The sequence below is a fragment of the Trachypithecus francoisi genome, unplaced genomic scaffold (genome assembly GCF_009764315.1).
Source record: "Trachypithecus francoisi isolate TF-2019V2 unplaced genomic scaffold, Tfra_2.0 Lachesis_group14, whole genome shotgun sequence".
Taxonomy (NCBI): domain Eukaryota; kingdom Metazoa; phylum Chordata; class Mammalia; order Primates; family Cercopithecidae; genus Trachypithecus; species Trachypithecus francoisi.
The window spans coordinates 62,596,708-62,614,761 of record NW_022681459.1 but is presented as its reverse complement, the minus strand read 5'-3'; the positions used below and the strand labels follow the sequence as shown (position 1 = coordinate 62,614,761).

Genomic DNA, 18,054 nt, shown 5'->3' with positions numbered 1-18,054 from the left:
TACGCCATTCTCTCGCCTCAGCCTCCCGAGTAGCTGGGACTACAGGCGCCCGCCATCTCGCCCGGCTAATTTTTTGTATTTTTTTAGTAGAGACGGGGTTTCACCGTGTTAGCCAGGATGGTCTCGATCTCCTGACCTCGTGATCCGCCCGTCTCGGCCTCCCAAAGTGCTGGGATTACAGGCTTGAGCCACCGCGCCCGGCGGCTTTGTTTTTTCTCCCCCTTCACTCCACCTCTCTCTCAGGTCCCAGGAAACCTGGAGGGGAGTTCCGGGGACCTGGCTGGGAAGCAGCTGTCCTCAGTGCCCACGGGACCAGTTCATGGGATGTGTCTGTACATCTGTATATCGGGCCCTGAGGCCCGCCTTTAGCCCACCTCCCCTCCTGAGGTCTCCTTCTGCCAGTCACCTGCCTAATGCCCCTGCACTCTGGTGTCAGGCAGCCCCCCAGAGCTGCATTTCTCCCTCCTGTAGTTACCCAATGCTCTGTGAGCCCCTCTCAGCCGGGACCTCAGCATCGGCTCACCACTGCCCTGCCCCCAGCCCTCCCCTTCATCACGGGCCGTCTCAGGTCGGGCGCCCTGGGATGCTCCCTTGCTGCAGCTCCGTGGCTGTCCCCATGAGGATCCTCCCTCAGTGCAGCCCCATCGCTCCAGTGGTGCTGGCGCGGTGAACCCGATTGGCTCCCTGCCTCCCAGTTCAGTCTAAACGGCACAGTCTAATGTAGGAGCCACTAGAGCATGCAGCTATTCAAATTCAAATTAAATTAAATTAAGCCGGGTATGGTGGTACGAGACTAGTCCCAGCTACTTGCGTGGCTGAGATGGGAGGATTGCTTGAGTCCAGGAGTTCACATCCAGCCTGAGTAACATACGTCTGGTCTCTAAAAAACAAAAACAAAAACATTATGGAATGAGCCTCTGGGGACGAGGAGCTGTTGTCCTGAGTGGACCAGTGACCAGTGCAGGAGGGGTGGAGTCCTAGCAGGGATAGAGCCCAGCTTTGGGAACCAGCTTTCCCAGGCACTTGCCGGCTACTCTGTGGGAAAGTCCTCAGGCAGCCTGTAGGGAGCTGGGATCAGCGGATGGGGATGGGTTTGGAGGGGAAAGAGTGGTGCACAGGGACTGGAGGTGGGGGAGGGGTGGAGTTGCCATGGAAAGGGCTCCTGGGATGAGTCTTGGGCTGAGCCTTTGGCAAGGCCTCCACCCTGGGGCTGAGCCAGCAGAGAGTGGGGCTGACTCCGTGAGGCCCAGACTTTTGTGGGTATTCTGGTGGCCTGGGCACCCTGTCTTCCCTGAACCCTGCCTGCCTAATCTAAGAACTGCTCCCTTTGTAGCTCTGTCTCTCCTCTCTTGGCCTAGTTTCTTCATCCATGGGTGGGCACAGCAGAAGCTGTCTGACCTGCCCCATGGTGAATGGGATTTGCAAGGATTTGACTCTGGCCATCCAGGGAAGATGGAGTTTTTGACCAGGCCTGGCCCCTGAAGCAGACTTCTTCCTTCTGAGCCTGCTAGGGAAGCAGAATTCCCCGGGGCTAGGTGTCATGGTCCACCAGGCCCTCCCTCGTCCAGGCCACTTATGTTGAGCCTGGAGCAGAACCCCCAGATCTGTAGTCCTCCTGTCAGCTTGAGGAGTCTCAAGTTTCCATCTGTTTCATTCCCATCAGCTGTGTGTGGCTGAGCAAGTCACCTAACCTCGAGGCCTCCATGTCCTCATCTGCAAAATGGAGACACACATAGCTGCATCCCCAGTGTCCACCAGTAGCTGGAATGATATGTCGACTACAGAGTGACCACTTGGTGTAGGCTTCCCTGTGGGTGGGTGTCAGTCCAAGGAGTGAGTCAGATGATGAGCGGAGAGGACAGCAGAGCAGCAGTTGTCTCTCCAGTCTTGCCAGGACTCCAGGATTGGCCGTGTTCTGCAGCCACCGCCTCTACCTGTCTCCCCATGTGGGATCCTGAAACCTCAAGCTGCATTTAGTCTCAGAGTCCAGGGGAGGTACTCACTGTCTTCTGACCCCTGAGATGCCGACTCCCTCTGCCTTACCCCGGGGAAGGAACCAGTAGCAGAAGCTCCAGGGAAACTGATGAAGGGCAACAGAAGGAGAAATTTCTAGCAGCCCAAAGGGATTGGAATGGGTGGCCCATGGGAGTGGACATGCAGAGGCACTGGCCTGGGGTGAAGGCTTGGACCAAATTCTTACTCACAGGCCCTCTGGACCCAGGAGAGGAGTCTGCAGGCCTTGGCTGGGCCACATTCCCCAGATTCTGGCCTTAGGTCCTGAATGCCTGGTGAGTTACTGAGAAAGGCCCCGCAGGCTGAGGGTGCCAGTCAGGATTAAGCAGCCCCCCAATTGGCCCACCTCCCTTTGTACCTTAACAAAGGTGTCTTTGTTACCTTTCTTAAAGGTAATAAAGCCAGTCAGGAGCAAAGCCTGGGACGTTCAGGGGGTCATCTGCATTTGGTCATCCAGCAGGAAACCCAAATGGAAGGAAAGAAAAAAAAAATGCATTTATAGAACCTCTGCCAATGGCCAGGCTCCATGCAGAATGCTTTTGACACCATGGCTCAGCCAGGTCTCCCACAGGACTGCAAAAGAGAGGGTGACATCTTCCTTTTACATTGGAGAAGACTGAGGACCAGAGAGGCTAAGTAACTTGCCAAAGGGCACACAGCAAGTAAGTCATGGCACTGGGATTCAAACCAAATCCTCCAGACTTACAGTAACAGAGGAGCCGGCGTGTCCTGAGCATCTGTTGTGTGCTTGGGTGTGGTCCCTAGGTTTTTGCGGGGATTAACTCACTCAACTCTCACAACAACCCTGTGAGATAGAATGGTTATACCTGCATATCATGGAGGGGGAAACTGAGGCAGGGGGAGGCAGAGTGACTTGCCAAGGTCACAAGCAGTGTTTGGATCTGGCCACTGCGATCACTGGCCTAACCTGTGCCCCAGGAGCTGCTGTATATGGCAGGGATTGCCGCAAAGATGTGCCTCCTACCTTCCTTTTGGAGGTGGCAGAGCCCTCAGGTCGCATGGGGCAGGACCAGGCCAGGTGGAAGCCGGGCACAGGGAGGCGGGCTTCAGCACGAAGCCCTTGCATGCAGATGAACTAACTCCTGGAGAGGTAGTGTGGGTCCACCCCGAGGTGTACCAGGGCTGGGGGCCATGGATGGGCCACTTCCTGCCCAGAATTGGAGACTGGAGGTTGTGCCTGGCAGCCTCCAAAATGCCCCTCATGGACATTCCAGGGATGCCCTGAGTGCCCACTGGGTGTTGGGCCTGCCCACTGCTGGACACGTGACAGCTGGCCCCTTCTCCCAGTTGGAGGAGTTGAGTGCCCAGTGACTGTCCCCCAGCTGAAGACACCAGAGATCAGGTGTTGAGGGGAAGGCAGAGAAGGGGCCAGAGGGTCGTGGACAGGGGAAGTGGCTGTTAAGACATAAGCCGTCTGAACCACGGAGGAGGGTGGCAGGGGCAGGGTGAGGCCAGCCAAGGGCACCCTGGGGGCTGAGCTAGGACCCTGGCCAGCGCAGGCAAGCTCAGGACCACGGAGAGCTCCACAGGAGCCGCCCATCACCAAGTGACAGCTGTCAGTGTGAGTCTGCGCCTGGGAGGCTGCTACCTGCCTGACCAGCTCCCACCGTCACAGCCAGGGGCCTCCGGGGAGCACCTCCCTTCTCCCTGGCCAGAAGCCCCTGGCTGGGCTCCACCTGAGTCCTATGAAGTCATGGCTGGGTCATGGAGTTTGGGCTCTTCAGCTTCCCTCCCTCACAGCCCGTCAGGCTTCCAAGCAGAGCCAGAGAAAAATGGCACAAGAAGTGGGAAGAGGGAGGGGAGGAAGGAAATCTGTCCAGCTCAGACCCTCCGGGCTATGGCCACTACCTGAGGTGTTCCTACTGCCATCCTAGATCAGCCTCGGCCTCCCTCTTCCAGGATCACCTGGCTGCCAGGAAGCACCTGGCCCATGCTCTACCAGCTATCCCAACAGACTCAGGCCTGGCCAGAGGCAGTGGCCCACACCTGCAGTCCCAACACTGGGGGGCCGAGGTAGGAGCATCACTTGAGCCCATGAGGTCGAGACCAGCCTGGCAATATAGGGAGACCTCATCTCTACAAAAAAACGTTTAAAAAATCAGCCGAGTGGTGGCGCACACCTGTGGTCCCAGCTATTTAGGAGGCTGAGGTGGGAGGATTGCTTGAACCCAGGAGTTTGAGGCTGCAGTGAGCCTTGACCATGCCACTGTACTGCAGCCTGCCTGGGTGACAGAATAAGACAAGACCCTGTCTAAAAAAAAAATTTAAAAGGCTCAGGCCCCTGGAGTTGGGTGCAACTCACAGGGTGTCTGGCAGCGGGATGGGGGTGGAGCCTCAAGCCCCCCTTGGAGTCTCAGGAGGCATGGCTTCCCAGCCCGTGGCCCCTCCTCACAGCAGGTTTAGGTTTTGCTCCCTGGTGCCCTGAGATAGGACACCACCCGCCAAGGCTGAGGCCCTGCCAGGGACTCACCTCCAAGCCTCTACTTCTGGTGTGCCCCCACCCAAAGGCTCACTCTTTCTCTTCTCTGCCAGGCTGGGGAATAATAATAGGGAGAAGAGTTACCACTTATCATTGAGTGTTTACTATGTGCTAAGCATCTCATCGATGAGAAAACAGAGGTACAGAAAAGTGGTTAACCTGCACAAGGCCACACAGATAGGAGTGGCAGAGCTGGGATTTGAACTGGGGAGTCCAAGCACATAGAAGTGACAGTGAGGGCATTGTGGAGGCCCAGGGCAGTGCGGGGTGGTCTCATTGAGCACCTGCTGTGTACATTCCCTGCTGCAGGGAGCTTGTATGCCAGCTGGGAAGACAGACATAGGGAAAAATGAGCCTAGTGTTGACGGGCTGGGGCTGTGGACAGGTCTCTCTGATTCTCACTTGAAATAAGCAGGGCAGAGATAATGATACCCATTTTATAGATGGAGGAGTTGAGGCTGAGAGAGGTCAGGTGATCTGCTCTGTTCATAGTGACTATAGGAACGTCGACAATGCTGAGGAGCCGGGGGAAGGTTGGGAGAGTTCGAGATGGGCTCTGGCTTGGGCAGAGGCAGGTGCTTTGGTTCCAGGGAGGCTGATTTTGGCACAGAGCAGACATCTAAGAAATACTAGGTGAATTTTAACAAACTGAGTAAGGGCCAGAGTATGGCATCTGTGCTATCAGAGATTAGCCTTGGCAGTGGGAAGGAGCTGGAGAGGGGTTTTGTCCTCAGAGGGCTGCCTGCCTGGGTCACAGGGCAATGACCCAGCCCAGGGGAGGCCCCAAGCCCTCACTCGGCTAATCTTATTCTCCAGGCAGGTCCTGACCACAGTGAGCCTCCTGGCTTCCTGAGCTGCTGGAGGACCTCAAGCCATGTACATCCAGGGAAGTGGGTGGGAATGGAACAGTGGGCCAGACGATGTCCCCCGCACTGCTTTGAGGCCACAGGGGGACCACAGACATAAAGCATCTATCTCCCACCCCGCCCGTCTCTCAGGTGAAGCTTCTAGACAGCATGCTGCAGGAAGGACCTGAGATTTAGATCTAGAGATGAAGGTTAGCCCAGGACCTGCTGCTAGCCACTATTGGACCTTGGCCATGTCCTTCACGCCCGACCTCACTGTTGGTGTCTGCAGGAGAAGTAGTGGTTAGGGCAAGGCCCTGCAGAGACAGATGCTGGCTGCAAGCCCCAGGTCTGCCGGATAGGGCCGGCCTCCTCCACCCCAGTCAAGGGCTGGTCCGTTCTTCCAGTGCCTGGGGCCACCCAGTGTGCTGCCTTGCTCACATCTAGCTCTTCAGCAGATCCAGCAGCCTCTGAGCACACTCTACACCCTACACCCTGGTGGAAGCCACACTGACTCGCCTGGGCAGTTCCATGTGGCCTCCTGGCTTCCCCTGCCCTGCCCTTGAAGTGCCCGTCCATTCTCAGCAGAGCAGCCAAAGTGAGCCATTCACACCAAGGTCAGGCCAGGCCTCCCTTCTCTGAATCCTCCAGTGAAAGCCACATTTCTAACCGTGGCTCCAGGCCCTGTGTGATCTGGGTTCGCTCCCTTCCCCCCATGTCCCCTTGCTTGCTCCGTCCCACCCGCCTTGCTGTTCTTCACTCGTGGCACACACACTCCTGCCAGGGCACCGGGTGTGCCTTCCGCCTGGAACATTCTTCCCTGGCACCCTCTCCCGCATGAAGTCTCTGCTCCTGTCACCTCCTCGGTGAGCCTGCTCCGCCCGCCCCATTCATTGCTGGACATGGGACGCACTCGCTCCTGCCCGTTACGCGCTTTTGTCTTTCTCCAGAGCACAGCCTCTTTGGACACGCAGTTTTCCAACCTGACTTGTGTGTTTGTAGTTTATGCAGCCTCCCTACCCTGCTGGGTGCTGAGCAGGCTCCCTGAGGGCAGGGATTTTGGTCCGTCCTGTCTCCCCATGTTCCCAGTGCTCACCGACATGCCTGGCACACGGGGCTCTGGCAAAATTGTTGCTGAGTGAAAGAGTGACGTGGGTTGGGTGAGCACCCTGTGGCATGTTGTATGGATCAGATGCCCCAGGGGCGGCACCATCCACTGGGTTGTCTTCACTGGTCATAGGTGGACTCCTCAGGGGCCCTGTCACTCTACTTGGATTGAACTTGGCAGCTGGAAGGGGTTCAGGACAGCTTTAGCCCTGGACACAACCCCATGATTGACCCTACAGGATCCAATATGATCCTTCTATTGTGCAACGCTGTGCAAGCAACATCATCTCCACGGCCTCGGTTTCCTTATAGAAGGGGACCTGTTTCGTGTTGGGAGGATTCAGTGCAGTCACGCGTAACATGCTTAGGAGAGTGTCTGGCATGTCAGCCTCAGTGATAGTTTTATTGTTACACCTGACGGTGTGTCAATGCTTTGTTGTTTTTGCTTTTGAGATAAGAGTCTCACTACCCTGCCCAGGCTGGAGTGCAGTATTGCGATCTCAGCTCACTGCAGCCTTGACCTGCAGGGCTCAAGCAGTCTTCCCACCTCAGCTTCCCAAGTAGCTAGAACTATAGGCATATGCCACCATGCCCTGCTAATTTTTGTTTTGTTTTGTTTTGTACAGACAGGGTTTAGCCATGTTGCCCAGGCTGGTCTTAAACTCCTGGACTCAAGTAACCTGCCCACCTTGGCCTCCCAAAGTGTAGGGATTACAGGGGCATGAGCCACTGTGCCCAGTCTTGATGAAGCTTTGTAGTGGAAGCTGAGATGCCACCAACTAGGGCCCAGTTTGGTTCCATGGCTTTAGCCCACAGCTGGGCCACCTGCACTACAGAGGGATCTGGTGGTCTCAGCTGTCATGAGAGAGAGACGCGCTGGCTTGAGAACCAGAGCTTAGGTTCAAGTCCTGACTCAGCCACCTCCTTAATTGTCCTTTTGGGAAAGTCTTGCCGTCTTTCTGAGTCTCGTTTTCTCCATCTGTTAAGACAGGGCAGTTTAAATGAAGTACCAGAGTGGCTGAGAGATTTAAATGAGACCCTGAGTGCCAGTGCTTATTTATTCCATTTTATTTATATGCTGTCTCAATAAAAAAATGAAAAGACAAAAAGGAATTGAGCTGAAAAGGATTGAAACTGTGCGGGCAGCTGCAAGTGAAGGAGTCCAAGAAAATGCTGTCTGTGAGGCGCTGTTGACATGCTCTGGGCTAACCACTGTGTGCTTCTGAGGCTGTGTGCTTCTGAGCCTCCTAGCAGCCTGAGTGATGAGGGAAACATGCTCAGATCCTTGATTCTCAGCAGCAAGCCAGACTGAGGCCTTATTAAGGGGCCTTGCCCTGAAGGCTTCAGTGACAGAGGGGAGCTCCTAAGCACTGGTGAGTCGGTGCTCAGAAGGGCACAGCTGGCTGCGAGTAACTAGATCCTGAAAGCCAGCCAAGGGGCAGCTGGGTCAATCTGACCTTAGCAGGTCCACGGAAGCCCTTTACGCCAAGCAAGCTGTTTCCTTGCCTCTCTGAGTTCCTCTTACCTTGCTTTGCTAAAGCCTTTGTTCGTGCTGCCAGGGGATTTAGAGTCTGAATGGCAGCCCCAGGCCATGCCCTCCACATACCTTACACCAGTTGTGTAACTTGGAGTGTCCCCCACAGAGGCAGGTCCCAAGTAGAGAAAAATGGCCCACTAAGGCCAGGCACAGTGGCTCACACCTGTAATCCCAGCACTCTGGGAGATCAAGGCGGGCGGATCACCTGAGGTCAGGAGTTCGAAACCAGCCTGACCAACATGGTGAAACCCCACCTCTACTAAAAATACAAAATTAGCCAGTGTAGTGGCACGTGTCTGTAATCCCAGCTACTCAGGAGGCTAAGGCAGGAGAATTGCTTGAGGCAGAGGTTGCAATGAGCCGAGATCGCACCATTGTGCTCCAGCCTGGGCAACAAGAGCAAAACTCCGTCTCAAAAAAAAAAAAAAAGAAAAGAAAAGAAAAGAAAAATAGCCCACCAGAAGGATCCAGGCTGCCTTTCCAAGTTCTGAAACCCCATGAGTAGTTTGCTCTGGAAGCTTCCGCCATGCTAACCCTTGCTGCAGTATTGCCTTGTGCCTGGTCCTGGCTGCAGCAGGAACTCCTAGCCCCTTTTGCTTACCCTGCTGGTCCAGCCCAACTGGTCTCACTTTGCCAGACAAGGGCTGGAATCCAAAATGGAGAATGAAGTGCAGAAGACCCACTTCAAAATGTTACCAAGGGGTGGCCCCTCCTTCCAAACGCCAGTGGAGAACAGCCCCAGCTCTGCCCTGGGACATCTACCATTTAGCAGAGGTCAGGCCCCATCCCAGATTGTTCTCCCTGCCTGCAGTCAGCTGTGCCCACTCCGTGTGGGCAGCTCCAGGGGGCAGGTGTTTACTGGAGGAGGGATATCTGAGCTCGAATGGGGCAAGCACTGCCCTGTCAGGATCAACAGCTTGACTGCTTCTTACCAGCCTGCTCAGGACTCCTCGCCAAGCTGAGGCCATGAGGAGCACCTGGTGCAGGAGCCCAGCTGCCTGGTTCACACTCCAGCTCTGTTGTGACTTTGGGCAGGTCCCTGAAGGCCCCTAAGTCCTAGTTTCTTCCTCTATAAAATAAAAGAGTTGGAGGAGATGGTCCTTAAAATTTCTAGATCAATCGTGTTGTAATTCTGTGCCTTATGACCATGTGGCTTAGAGAAAATTAAATTGGGGGCATCCAGTCTTGAGCATTGAAAAGAACAAGAGCTTATGGAGCACATGCTGCATGCCAGGAACTCTGTGCCCATTTCACAGATGGAGAAACTAAGGTTCAGAATGATGAGGAGCCTTGATTTTTTTTTTTTTTTTTTTTTTTTTGAGACATAGTCTCGCTGTGTCGCCCAGGCTGGAGTGCAGTGGTGCGATCTCGGCTTACTGCGACTTCCACCTCCTGGGTTCAAGCGATTCTCCTGCCTCAGCCTCCTGAGTAGCTGGGATTACAGGTGCCCACGACCATGCCCAGCTAATTTTTGTATTTTTAGTAGAGATGTGGTTTCACCATATTGGCCAGGCTGGTCTCCAACTCCTGACCTCAGGTGATCCACCTGCCTCAGCTTTTGAAAGTGCTGGGATTAAGGTGTGAGCTACCATGCCTAACCCAAGTGCCTATCTTTCCACCCTACCTTGCTGTCCTCAGAGTTAAAAAGTAGGGAGGCTGGCCATGGTGGTTATACTAAAAATATAAAAATTAGCGGGGCATGGTGGTGCATGCCTGTAATTCCAGCTACTTGGGAGGCTGAGGCAAGAGAATTGCTTGAACCGGGGGAGGTGGAAGTTGCAGTGAGCCAGGATCTCAGCACTGCACTCCAGCCTGGGTGACAGAGCGAGACTCCATCTCAAAAAAAAAAGTGAGGGGGAGAGCATGACCCAGAGAAAGGATCAAAAATAAAGAGAAGCCACAGATGAGAACATTGTAAGAATATCTAGGTAGGACAATGCCAGATGCCAAAGGCAAGGTTTCTGTCTCAGCCTTTTCTGTGACTCACTGGGTCCCCTGGACAGCTCACTGGTCCCACTTGGCCCCACCCAGCATTTTCATTGGTCAAATGAATGTAAACTCCTGGCCTGCCTGCCCACCTGCCTAGACTCAAGGGTGAAATGAGCTGGATGGCTGCAGTCGGAGGTGCTCTGTGGCTGCACGGCTCATTCATAAAACAAGGCATCCAAATCCAGTGGGGGGTTTGGCTAATGGTGACATTCCAATGTCCGTTTCCTAGTTGTGACAAATGTCCTGCGGTGGTGTCAGCTGGGAGCAATAGGGTGAAGTGCGTGGGGAAGCCTCTGTGCTGTTGTCTTTGCACCTTTTCTGATAATCTACAAATATTCTAAAATTAAAAGTCTATTTAGGCCAGGCACAGTGGCTCATGCCTGTAATCTCAGCACTTTGGGAGGCCGAGATGGGCGGATCACCTGAGGTCAGGAGTTCGAGACCTGCCTAGCCAACATGGTGAAACCCCCATTTCTACTAAAAATACAAAAATTAACTCGGTGTGTTGGTGTGTGCCTGTAATCCCAGCTACTTGAGAGGCTGAGGCAGGAGAATTCCTTGAACCTGGGAGGCAGAGGCTGCAGTGAGCAGAGATCGCACCACTGCATTTCAGCCTGAGCGACAGAGCAAGACTCTGTCTTAAAAAAAAAAAAAAAAAAAAAAAAGCCGGGCGCAGTGGCTCATGCCTGTAATCCCAGCACTTTGGGAGACCGAGGTGGGTGGATCACGAGGTCAGGAGATCGAGACCATCCTGGCTAACACAGTGAAACCCCGTCTCTACTAAAAATACAAAAAATTAGCTGGGCGTAGTGGCGGGTGCCTGTAGTCCCAGCTACTCTGGAGGCTGAGGCAGGAGAATGGCATGAATCCAGGAGGCGGAGCTTGCAGTAAGCCCAGATTGCGCCATTGCACTCCAGCCTGGGCGACAGAGCGAGACTCCATCTCAAAAAAAAAAAAAAACTTATTTAAATTGGAGAATAAGAATATACAAGCATCTCCATTCCACAACCATAAACAAATTGATAAATCAAACTGTATAAATGAATAGCAAATGGTTATATCATGAGTCATGAATACAGAGTGATTTATTCACAATAACCATGTAATATGTGCGATTTTGGCCGGGCGCGGTGGCTCAAGCCTGTAATCCCAGCACTTTGGGAGGCCGAGACGGGCGGATCACGAGGTCAGGAGATCGAGACCATCCTGGCTAACACGGTGAAACCCCGTCTCTACTAAAAAATACAAAAAAACTAGCTGGGCGAGGTGCCGGGCGCCTGTAGTCCCAGCTACTCCGGCGGCTGAGGCAGGAGAATGGCGTTAAACCCGGGAGGCAGAGCTTGCAGTGAGCCGAGATCCAGCCACTGCACTCCAGCCTGGGCGACAGAGCGAGACTCCATCTCAAAAAAAACAAAACAAAAAAACATGTAATATGTGCGATTTAAAAGGAACCGGTACATTTATTTCTACTGATACCAAAATCTTTTAAATCTATCACTGATTGAGGAAAACAACTTCGTTAGACTTAGTGTCCTGTATGGTAATATTTATGAAAAATATTAAACCCAGAATAGAAAAATTGCATATAAAGCCAGAGATAGACCTCAATTTTTTTTTTTTTTTTTTTTAGATAGTCTTGCTCTCATTGCCCAGGCTGGAGTGCAATGGTGTGATCTTGGCTTACTGCAAATTCCGCCTCCTGGGTTCATGTAATTCTCCTGCCTCAGCCTACCGAGTAGCTGGGATTGCAGACATGCACCACTACGCCCAGCTAATTTTTGTATTTTTAGTAGAGATGGGGTTTCACCATGTTGGCCAGGCTGTTCTCGAACCCCTGACTTTGTGATCCACCGACCTCGGCCTCCCAAAGTGCTGGATTATAGGCATTAGCTACCGCACCAGCCAACCTCAAATTTTTATGCCTGGAGATTAGTAAAGGGCATGCGATAATGAAGGGGAACTTTTATTTTATTTTATTTTAGAGACAGTGGCTCAGTCTGATGTCCAGGCTGGGGTGCAGTGGTGCAATCATGGCTCACTGCAGCCTCAACCTCAAAGTCTTAAGTGATCTTCCCACCTCAGCCTCCTGAGTAGCTAGAACCACAGGCACATGGCACCACACCTAGCTCATTTTTAAATTTTCTGTAAAGATGGGGTCTCACTATGTTGTCCAAGCTGGTCTCAAACTCCTGGGCTCAAGCGATCCTCCTGCCTCAGCCTCAGAAGGTGTTAGGATTACAGGCGTGAGCCACTATGCCTGGCCTAATTTTATTCCTTAAATATGTTAGAATTCAGTGTTTTCCCTTGAGAGCTGTGAGTTTTTTCAGTGAAAAAGTATTGGAAAGGTTTCTCAGTATGTCCATAAAAACGAAGATAGGAGCGGAGGGACAGGACCCAGGAGGGCAATCTGCAGCCTGCTCTCGCTGTCCTTTTCCCCGGCGGCATCTGCACTGCGGGCTGAGCTTTTCCCAGGGCGCATTTTGCTCCTGGGTGGGGTGGGCCAGGCGGAGGAGCAGGCTGCAAAGGGGGCACGGTGGTGGCCTGGGGGTCTAAGGGAAGGGCTGTGGGAGCACAGGGATGTCCTCAGTGCTGGAGCTTTCAGAGGCCTTGGTACCGCGAGCTGTCTCTTGGGGGCAGGAGGTCACTCCGTGCATGGGCAGCAGGTGCTGGTCACCACATTCTCCAGCAAGGTGACAGCAGAGGCCTCCTAGGGTCCCCTTCCTAGGAGCCTGGGTTGCCCTGATGGGTCTGCTGTCTCTCTCTCCCACAGGATGAAAATGAGACGCTACAAGCTCTTTCTCATGTTCTGTATGGCCGGCCTGTGCCTCATCTCCTTCCTGCACTTCTTCAAGACCCTGTCCTATGTCACCTTCCCCCGAGAACTGGCCTCCCTCAGCCCTAACCTGGTGTCCAGCTTCTTCTGGAACAATGCGCCGGTCACGCCCCAGGCCAGCCCCGAGCCAGGAGACCCCGACCTGCTGCGCACTCCGCTCTACTCGCACTCGCCCCTGCTGCAGCCGCTACCGCCCAGCAAAGCGGCGGAGGAGCTCCACCGGGTGGACTTCGTGCTGCCCGAGGACACCACCGAGTATTTCGTGCGCACCAAGGCCGGCGGCGTCTGCTTCAAACCCGGCACCAAGATGCTGGAGAGGCCGCCCCCGGGACGGCCGGAGGAGAAGCCCGAGGGGGCCAACGGCTCCTCGGCCCGGCGCCCACCCCGGTACCTGCTGAGCGCCCGGGAGCGCACTGGGGGCCGGGGCGCGCGGCGCAAGTGGGTGGAGTGCGTGTGCCTGCCCGGCTGGCATGGACCCAGCTGCGGTGTGCCCACCGTGGTGCAGTACTCCAACCTGCCCACCAAGGAGCGGCTGGTGCCCAGGGAGGTGCCGCGCCGTGTCATCAATGCCATCAACGTCAACCACGAGTTCGACTTGCTGGACGTGCGCTTCCACGAGCTGGGCGACGTGGTGGACGCCTTCGTGGTGTGTGAGTCCAACTTCACAGCTTACGGGGAGCCGCGGCCACTCAAGTTCCGGGAGATGCTGACCAACGGCACCTTCGAGTACATCCGCCACAAGGTGCTCTATGTCTTCCTGGACCACTTCCCGCCCGGCGGCCGGCAGGACGGCTGGATCGCAGACGACTACCTGCGCACCTTCCTCACCCAGGACGGTGTCTCGCGGCTGCGCAACCTGCGGCCCGACGACGTCTTCATCATTGACGACGCGGACGAGATCCCGGCCCGGGACGGCGTCCTCTTCCTCAAGCTCTACGACGGCTGGACCGAGCCCTTCGCCTTCCACATGCGCAAGTCACTCTACGGCTTTTTCTGGAAGCAGCCGGGCACCCTGGAGGTGGTGTCGGGCTGCACGGTGGACATGCTGCAGGCAGTGTACGGGCTGGACGGCATCCGCCTGCGCCGCCGCCAGTACTACACCATGCCCAACTTCAGGCAGTACGAGAACCGCACCGGCCACATCCTGGTGCAGTGGTCGCTGGGCAGCCCCCTGCACTTTGCCGGCTGGCACTGCTCCTGGTGCTTCACGCCCGAGGGCATCTACTTCAAGCTCGTGTCCGCCCAGAATGGCGACTTCCCGCGCTGGGGTGACTACGAGGACAAGCGGGACCTGAACTACATCCGCGGCCTGATCCGCACCGGGGGCTGGTTCGACGGCACGCAGCAAGAGTACCCGCCTGCGGACCCCAGCGAGCACATGTATGCGCCCAAGTACCTGCTGAAGAACTACGACCAGTTCCGCTACCTGCTGGACAACCCTTACCAGGAGCCCAGGAGCACGGCGGCGGGAGGGCGGCGCCACAGGGGTCCCGAGGGAAGGCTGCCTGCCCGGGGCAAACTGGATGAGGCGGAGGGCTAGGGCTGCATGATATGATAGGGTTTGTGGCAGGGCGGAGGTGGCGGCGGCCCCTAGCGCTATCTCCCTGCCTCCTGCCAGCTCCGTGGTTCTTGAGAGGACCGGGAGTGGGTGGGGAGTGGGAGTGGGGGTAGGGTTTCCCTACTTCACCCTTGTGAATCAAGGGTCAGGTCTTTGAGCTCAGAAAACATCCCTCCTGTTGGGAGAGGGCGCAGGCCGTGATGGCTGGGTGGCCCTTCTGACTGCCAAGACTGCTGTGGCTGTGGCCAGGAGGTGCCACTGGAGTGTGTGTGGTGGTCCCTGGGTAGCGGGGGAGGGCAGGCAGGGCTGGGGAAGACAGCCTGCAGGGTCCCACCAGGCAGCCTCTGGGGTGTGGCCGGACCAGGAAAAAAGCCCACCATGTGGCATCCCTGGGTCTTGGGCTAGGTGTGGGAGACCAGCCTGCCAGGAGGACCCAGGGCTCTGTAAGTAGATGCATTTGGGTCCAGGAGGAAGCATGGACACCTGGGAGGGAAGAGATGAAAAGCCACATCCTACCAAGAGGAGGTGCTGAGGGATGCTTCGCAGTGTTGTCAGAAGTGCCGGGCCGGAGGGAGACAGAACTCCACCCCTGCCACAAAGGACAGGACCTGGCTGCCCTGGAAGGCTGGCACCTGAGTCTGTCTCTCTGCTCCCCTCGGGTTGTTGTAAGCCAACACAGGGGCCTGAAGAATCCTGAGGAGCTTTCCTTTGGGTTCCAAACCCGGCCTTGACGTTCCTTCTCCCGTTTTTACATGGCTGTCTTGTGGACTGTGCACTCAGTCCTTGCAAGGCCAGGAGTCCAGTTGTAAGTGGGGCCTTGAGGGGGAATTGGGGAGGAGAAGACTGACATGAGGCCTCTGCACGGATCCGTCTCTCCCTCCCCATCACCCCTTCCTTCTCACACCCAGTCCCAGCTGCAGTCACTATTGTGCCCCTCCTTGGGGCAGGCTGGCTGGGGGCCAGGAAGGGGCCATGAGGCTGCCTTGGGCCCAAGAAGGGACAATAAGGCCAGTTGTATGCTTCCTATTCCTCATAGCTTGCCTTGGTCGGGGTGTCTTTGTTGGAGTTGAGTCTAAGCTGCTGTGATTAAGAGACCCTGAAATACAGTGATTTAAGCAAGACAAGCTTGTTTCTAATTAGTCTGGATTGAGATGGCCCAGAGCTGGTAGGGCAGCTCTGCGTTTCTTCATACGCACCTTCCAATTCCGGGTACACAGTGGCCGCTCCAGCGCCAACCCTCCTGTGAGCATCGAAGCCTGAGGGAAGCAGAAATAGGCAAGAGGGGCACACCCACTTTTTGCTAAGGGCATGAGCCAGAATTGGCAGGCTCACCTCTGCTGGCCTCTCATTGGCTGGGACTCAGTCACATGGCCACAAGCAGCTGCAAGGGAACCTGGGAAGTGTAGTCTTCAGTGGGGCCGCCATGTGTCTCGCCTCACCTTGGGAGTTCTCTTATTGATGGAAAAGAAGGGAATGGATGTGGGGGACCAGTAGCATCTCTGGGAGAGGGGGAGGGGGCAGCAATAATTCAATCGTCCGATCCAGCTCTCATTGTCAGAGTTTCCGGAATAGCTTGTTCCTGTTCCCCTCACTGCAGCCCAGGGTGGGGGGCAGTGAGGAGCCTGCAGCTCTGTGGGAAGGGGAAACACCCCTCGCCTTGGCCCCTCAAAGGCTACCCAATGATGCTGGTTTGCAGAGTTGGCCTGTGGAGTGGCTCATGTTTGTGCGTGTGTGTGTGTATATTTATGGGCATGGGTGCATGCTTCGTGTGTATTTGTACCTGTCTGTATTGCTGTGTCCCTGTAAATACATGCTTGTGTGTGGATGGGGGAGGCCAGGCCCAGGTGTCCTTCGTCAGGCCTGTGGCCACACCTCCTGCAGCTCCCCAAAATGACTGAGGCGGAAAGCCCTTGGGGAGCCTGGAAAGCAAAGCTAAAGGGGATGCAGGGTCTGTCCGTCTGTCTGTCTTTCAGTCTGAGGAATGAGAATCCTCCTGACCTGAGGGCTGTGCAGCTGAGAGCCCACTACCTCCCCAGCCCCTCTCAGCCCCAGCCACATAATCCCACCCGTCCCCTCCCCCACCTCCAGTGGGGCTATCTCCGGTTGTCTTATTGTTGGGGGTTTCCTGATGGACCAGAAGAGGAGGGCATCTCCTTGCCACAGCTCTGTCTGGGTTAAGTGCCCAGTGAGGGCATGGTGTGGGGAGCTGGCCTCAGAGCAGCCACTGGTGGGCAAGAGTGAAGTGGGCTGAGGGGCTCTGAGCCACTTTGCTCCCATCTAGGGGACTGCCCCCATGGAACTCCTCCTTTGAAGTCACAGCAGCCTTCCTTTCCGTTTCCTCTTGGGGCCGAGAGGTGGCTCAAGAAGTCAGGGTCCCTGTGGCTCTGGGTCAATCCAGGCCAGGCTGCATCCCACGGACAGGGAGTCTCAGGGCTCCTGATCATGCCCAGGCCCTGGCCTGGGGCCTCCTTCCTTGGTAGCTTCCTCACCCCACGCCCCTGGCACCCTCAGTTGCTGTGGGGATGCCCCTCCAGGGCACCAGCTCAGGGCTAAGGGAAGGAAGACAGGAACAGCTCAGAGCTGCCAGGTCCTGCCTTCCTCGCAGACCTGGTGGGGCAGGGCTTGTTCACAGCAGCAGGAGTGAAGGCCTGGCCACTGGTGGAGAGGACAGCTGTTAGAGGGGTGGAGGTCAGGGCGCGGGGTTGAAGAGTTTCACATATCATCACAGCATACACTGGGAATCTGGTGGAGGTAGAGGAACCCAGGGCCACTCCCTGAATACAAAGGGAAACCAAGCTGAATGTGACCACCGGCACACTGCTGCCATGTCCCACGTCCACGCTTCTCCCGGGAATAACTGTCCCCGAGACACCTAGACCCAAGGAGGCCTGTCCATGCCAAGCATCCAGGAAGCATGGCCGGCCCTGTCCACCCATGGGTCACGTCGGTTCCCAGGGGCAGCATGGGAGAGCTCTGGGGGCAAGAGGGAGAGTCTGGGTGGGGAGACAGGACTTGCCCAAGCAGAAGGCAGGACCCTGGGGAATGTATAATTTAAGGACATCAATAATAGTATTATTTTTTTTTGTAAGGGAAAATCAATATGTACATTCTGAAATCATTTTCTCTGTAAATGGTTGGATTTCATTTCACCCTTAAAGGGATGCTTAAAGGAGAAGATAATATTAATAATAAAAACAGCTACAAAGTCTCACTTGTGTGCATATGTGGCTGGTTTGTGGGTGCTCTGGGGCAGGGAGGGGTGGGAGTAGGTGTCTCTGGTCTTGCTAAAGACACCCTTGCTTCTGGATCCATGGGGTGCAAGACCTTCCTGAGGACTGGATGGCCAGTGGGGTGAGGGGGCTGCAGGGAGCACCTTCACTTAGGGACAAAGTGTCCCCCAGCCGCAGGTGGAAGCAGCTGGGAAGTGGAAGATGCTGGGCCGAGGTCTGGCAAAAGGAAGCAGAAGTGAGCCAGGCTCGTAGGACTGGGGGCGCCCACCGTCCTGCAGTGGGCAGGGACCCTTTTGGGGATCTGGATGAAGGCTTTGGTGCCTCTGCAGAGAGGGAGTGGTTCTCCAGTTCTGCTCTGGAGCATCAAAATCAGTGCTTCTGCCTCAGTAGTTTTTCCTGTTGAGTTCTAAATGCCTCATCCAAGGTCACAGCCGTGTAGATT

General features: G+C 55.5%; 1 protein-coding gene across 4 annotated transcripts in view; it reads left to right on the top strand.

Annotated features, from left to right (window-relative positions):
- The window catches only part of MGAT3 (beta-1,4-mannosyl-glycoprotein 4-beta-N-acetylglucosaminyltransferase), a 44,917-nt gene extending 27,326 nt beyond the window's left edge, over positions 1-17,591 (top strand). For all 4 annotated transcript variants that reach the window (XM_033233898.1, XM_033233899.1, XM_033233901.1 and 1 more), the window contains exon 2: positions 12,762-17,591. In XM_033233898.1, coding sequence (XP_033089789.1) covers positions 12,762-14,364 — 1,603 coding nt within the window. In that variant the 3' untranslated portion in view covers positions 14,365-17,591. The remainder of the gene's footprint in view (positions 1-12,761) is intronic.
- The last annotated feature ends 463 nt before the right edge of the window (positions 17,592-18,054 follow it).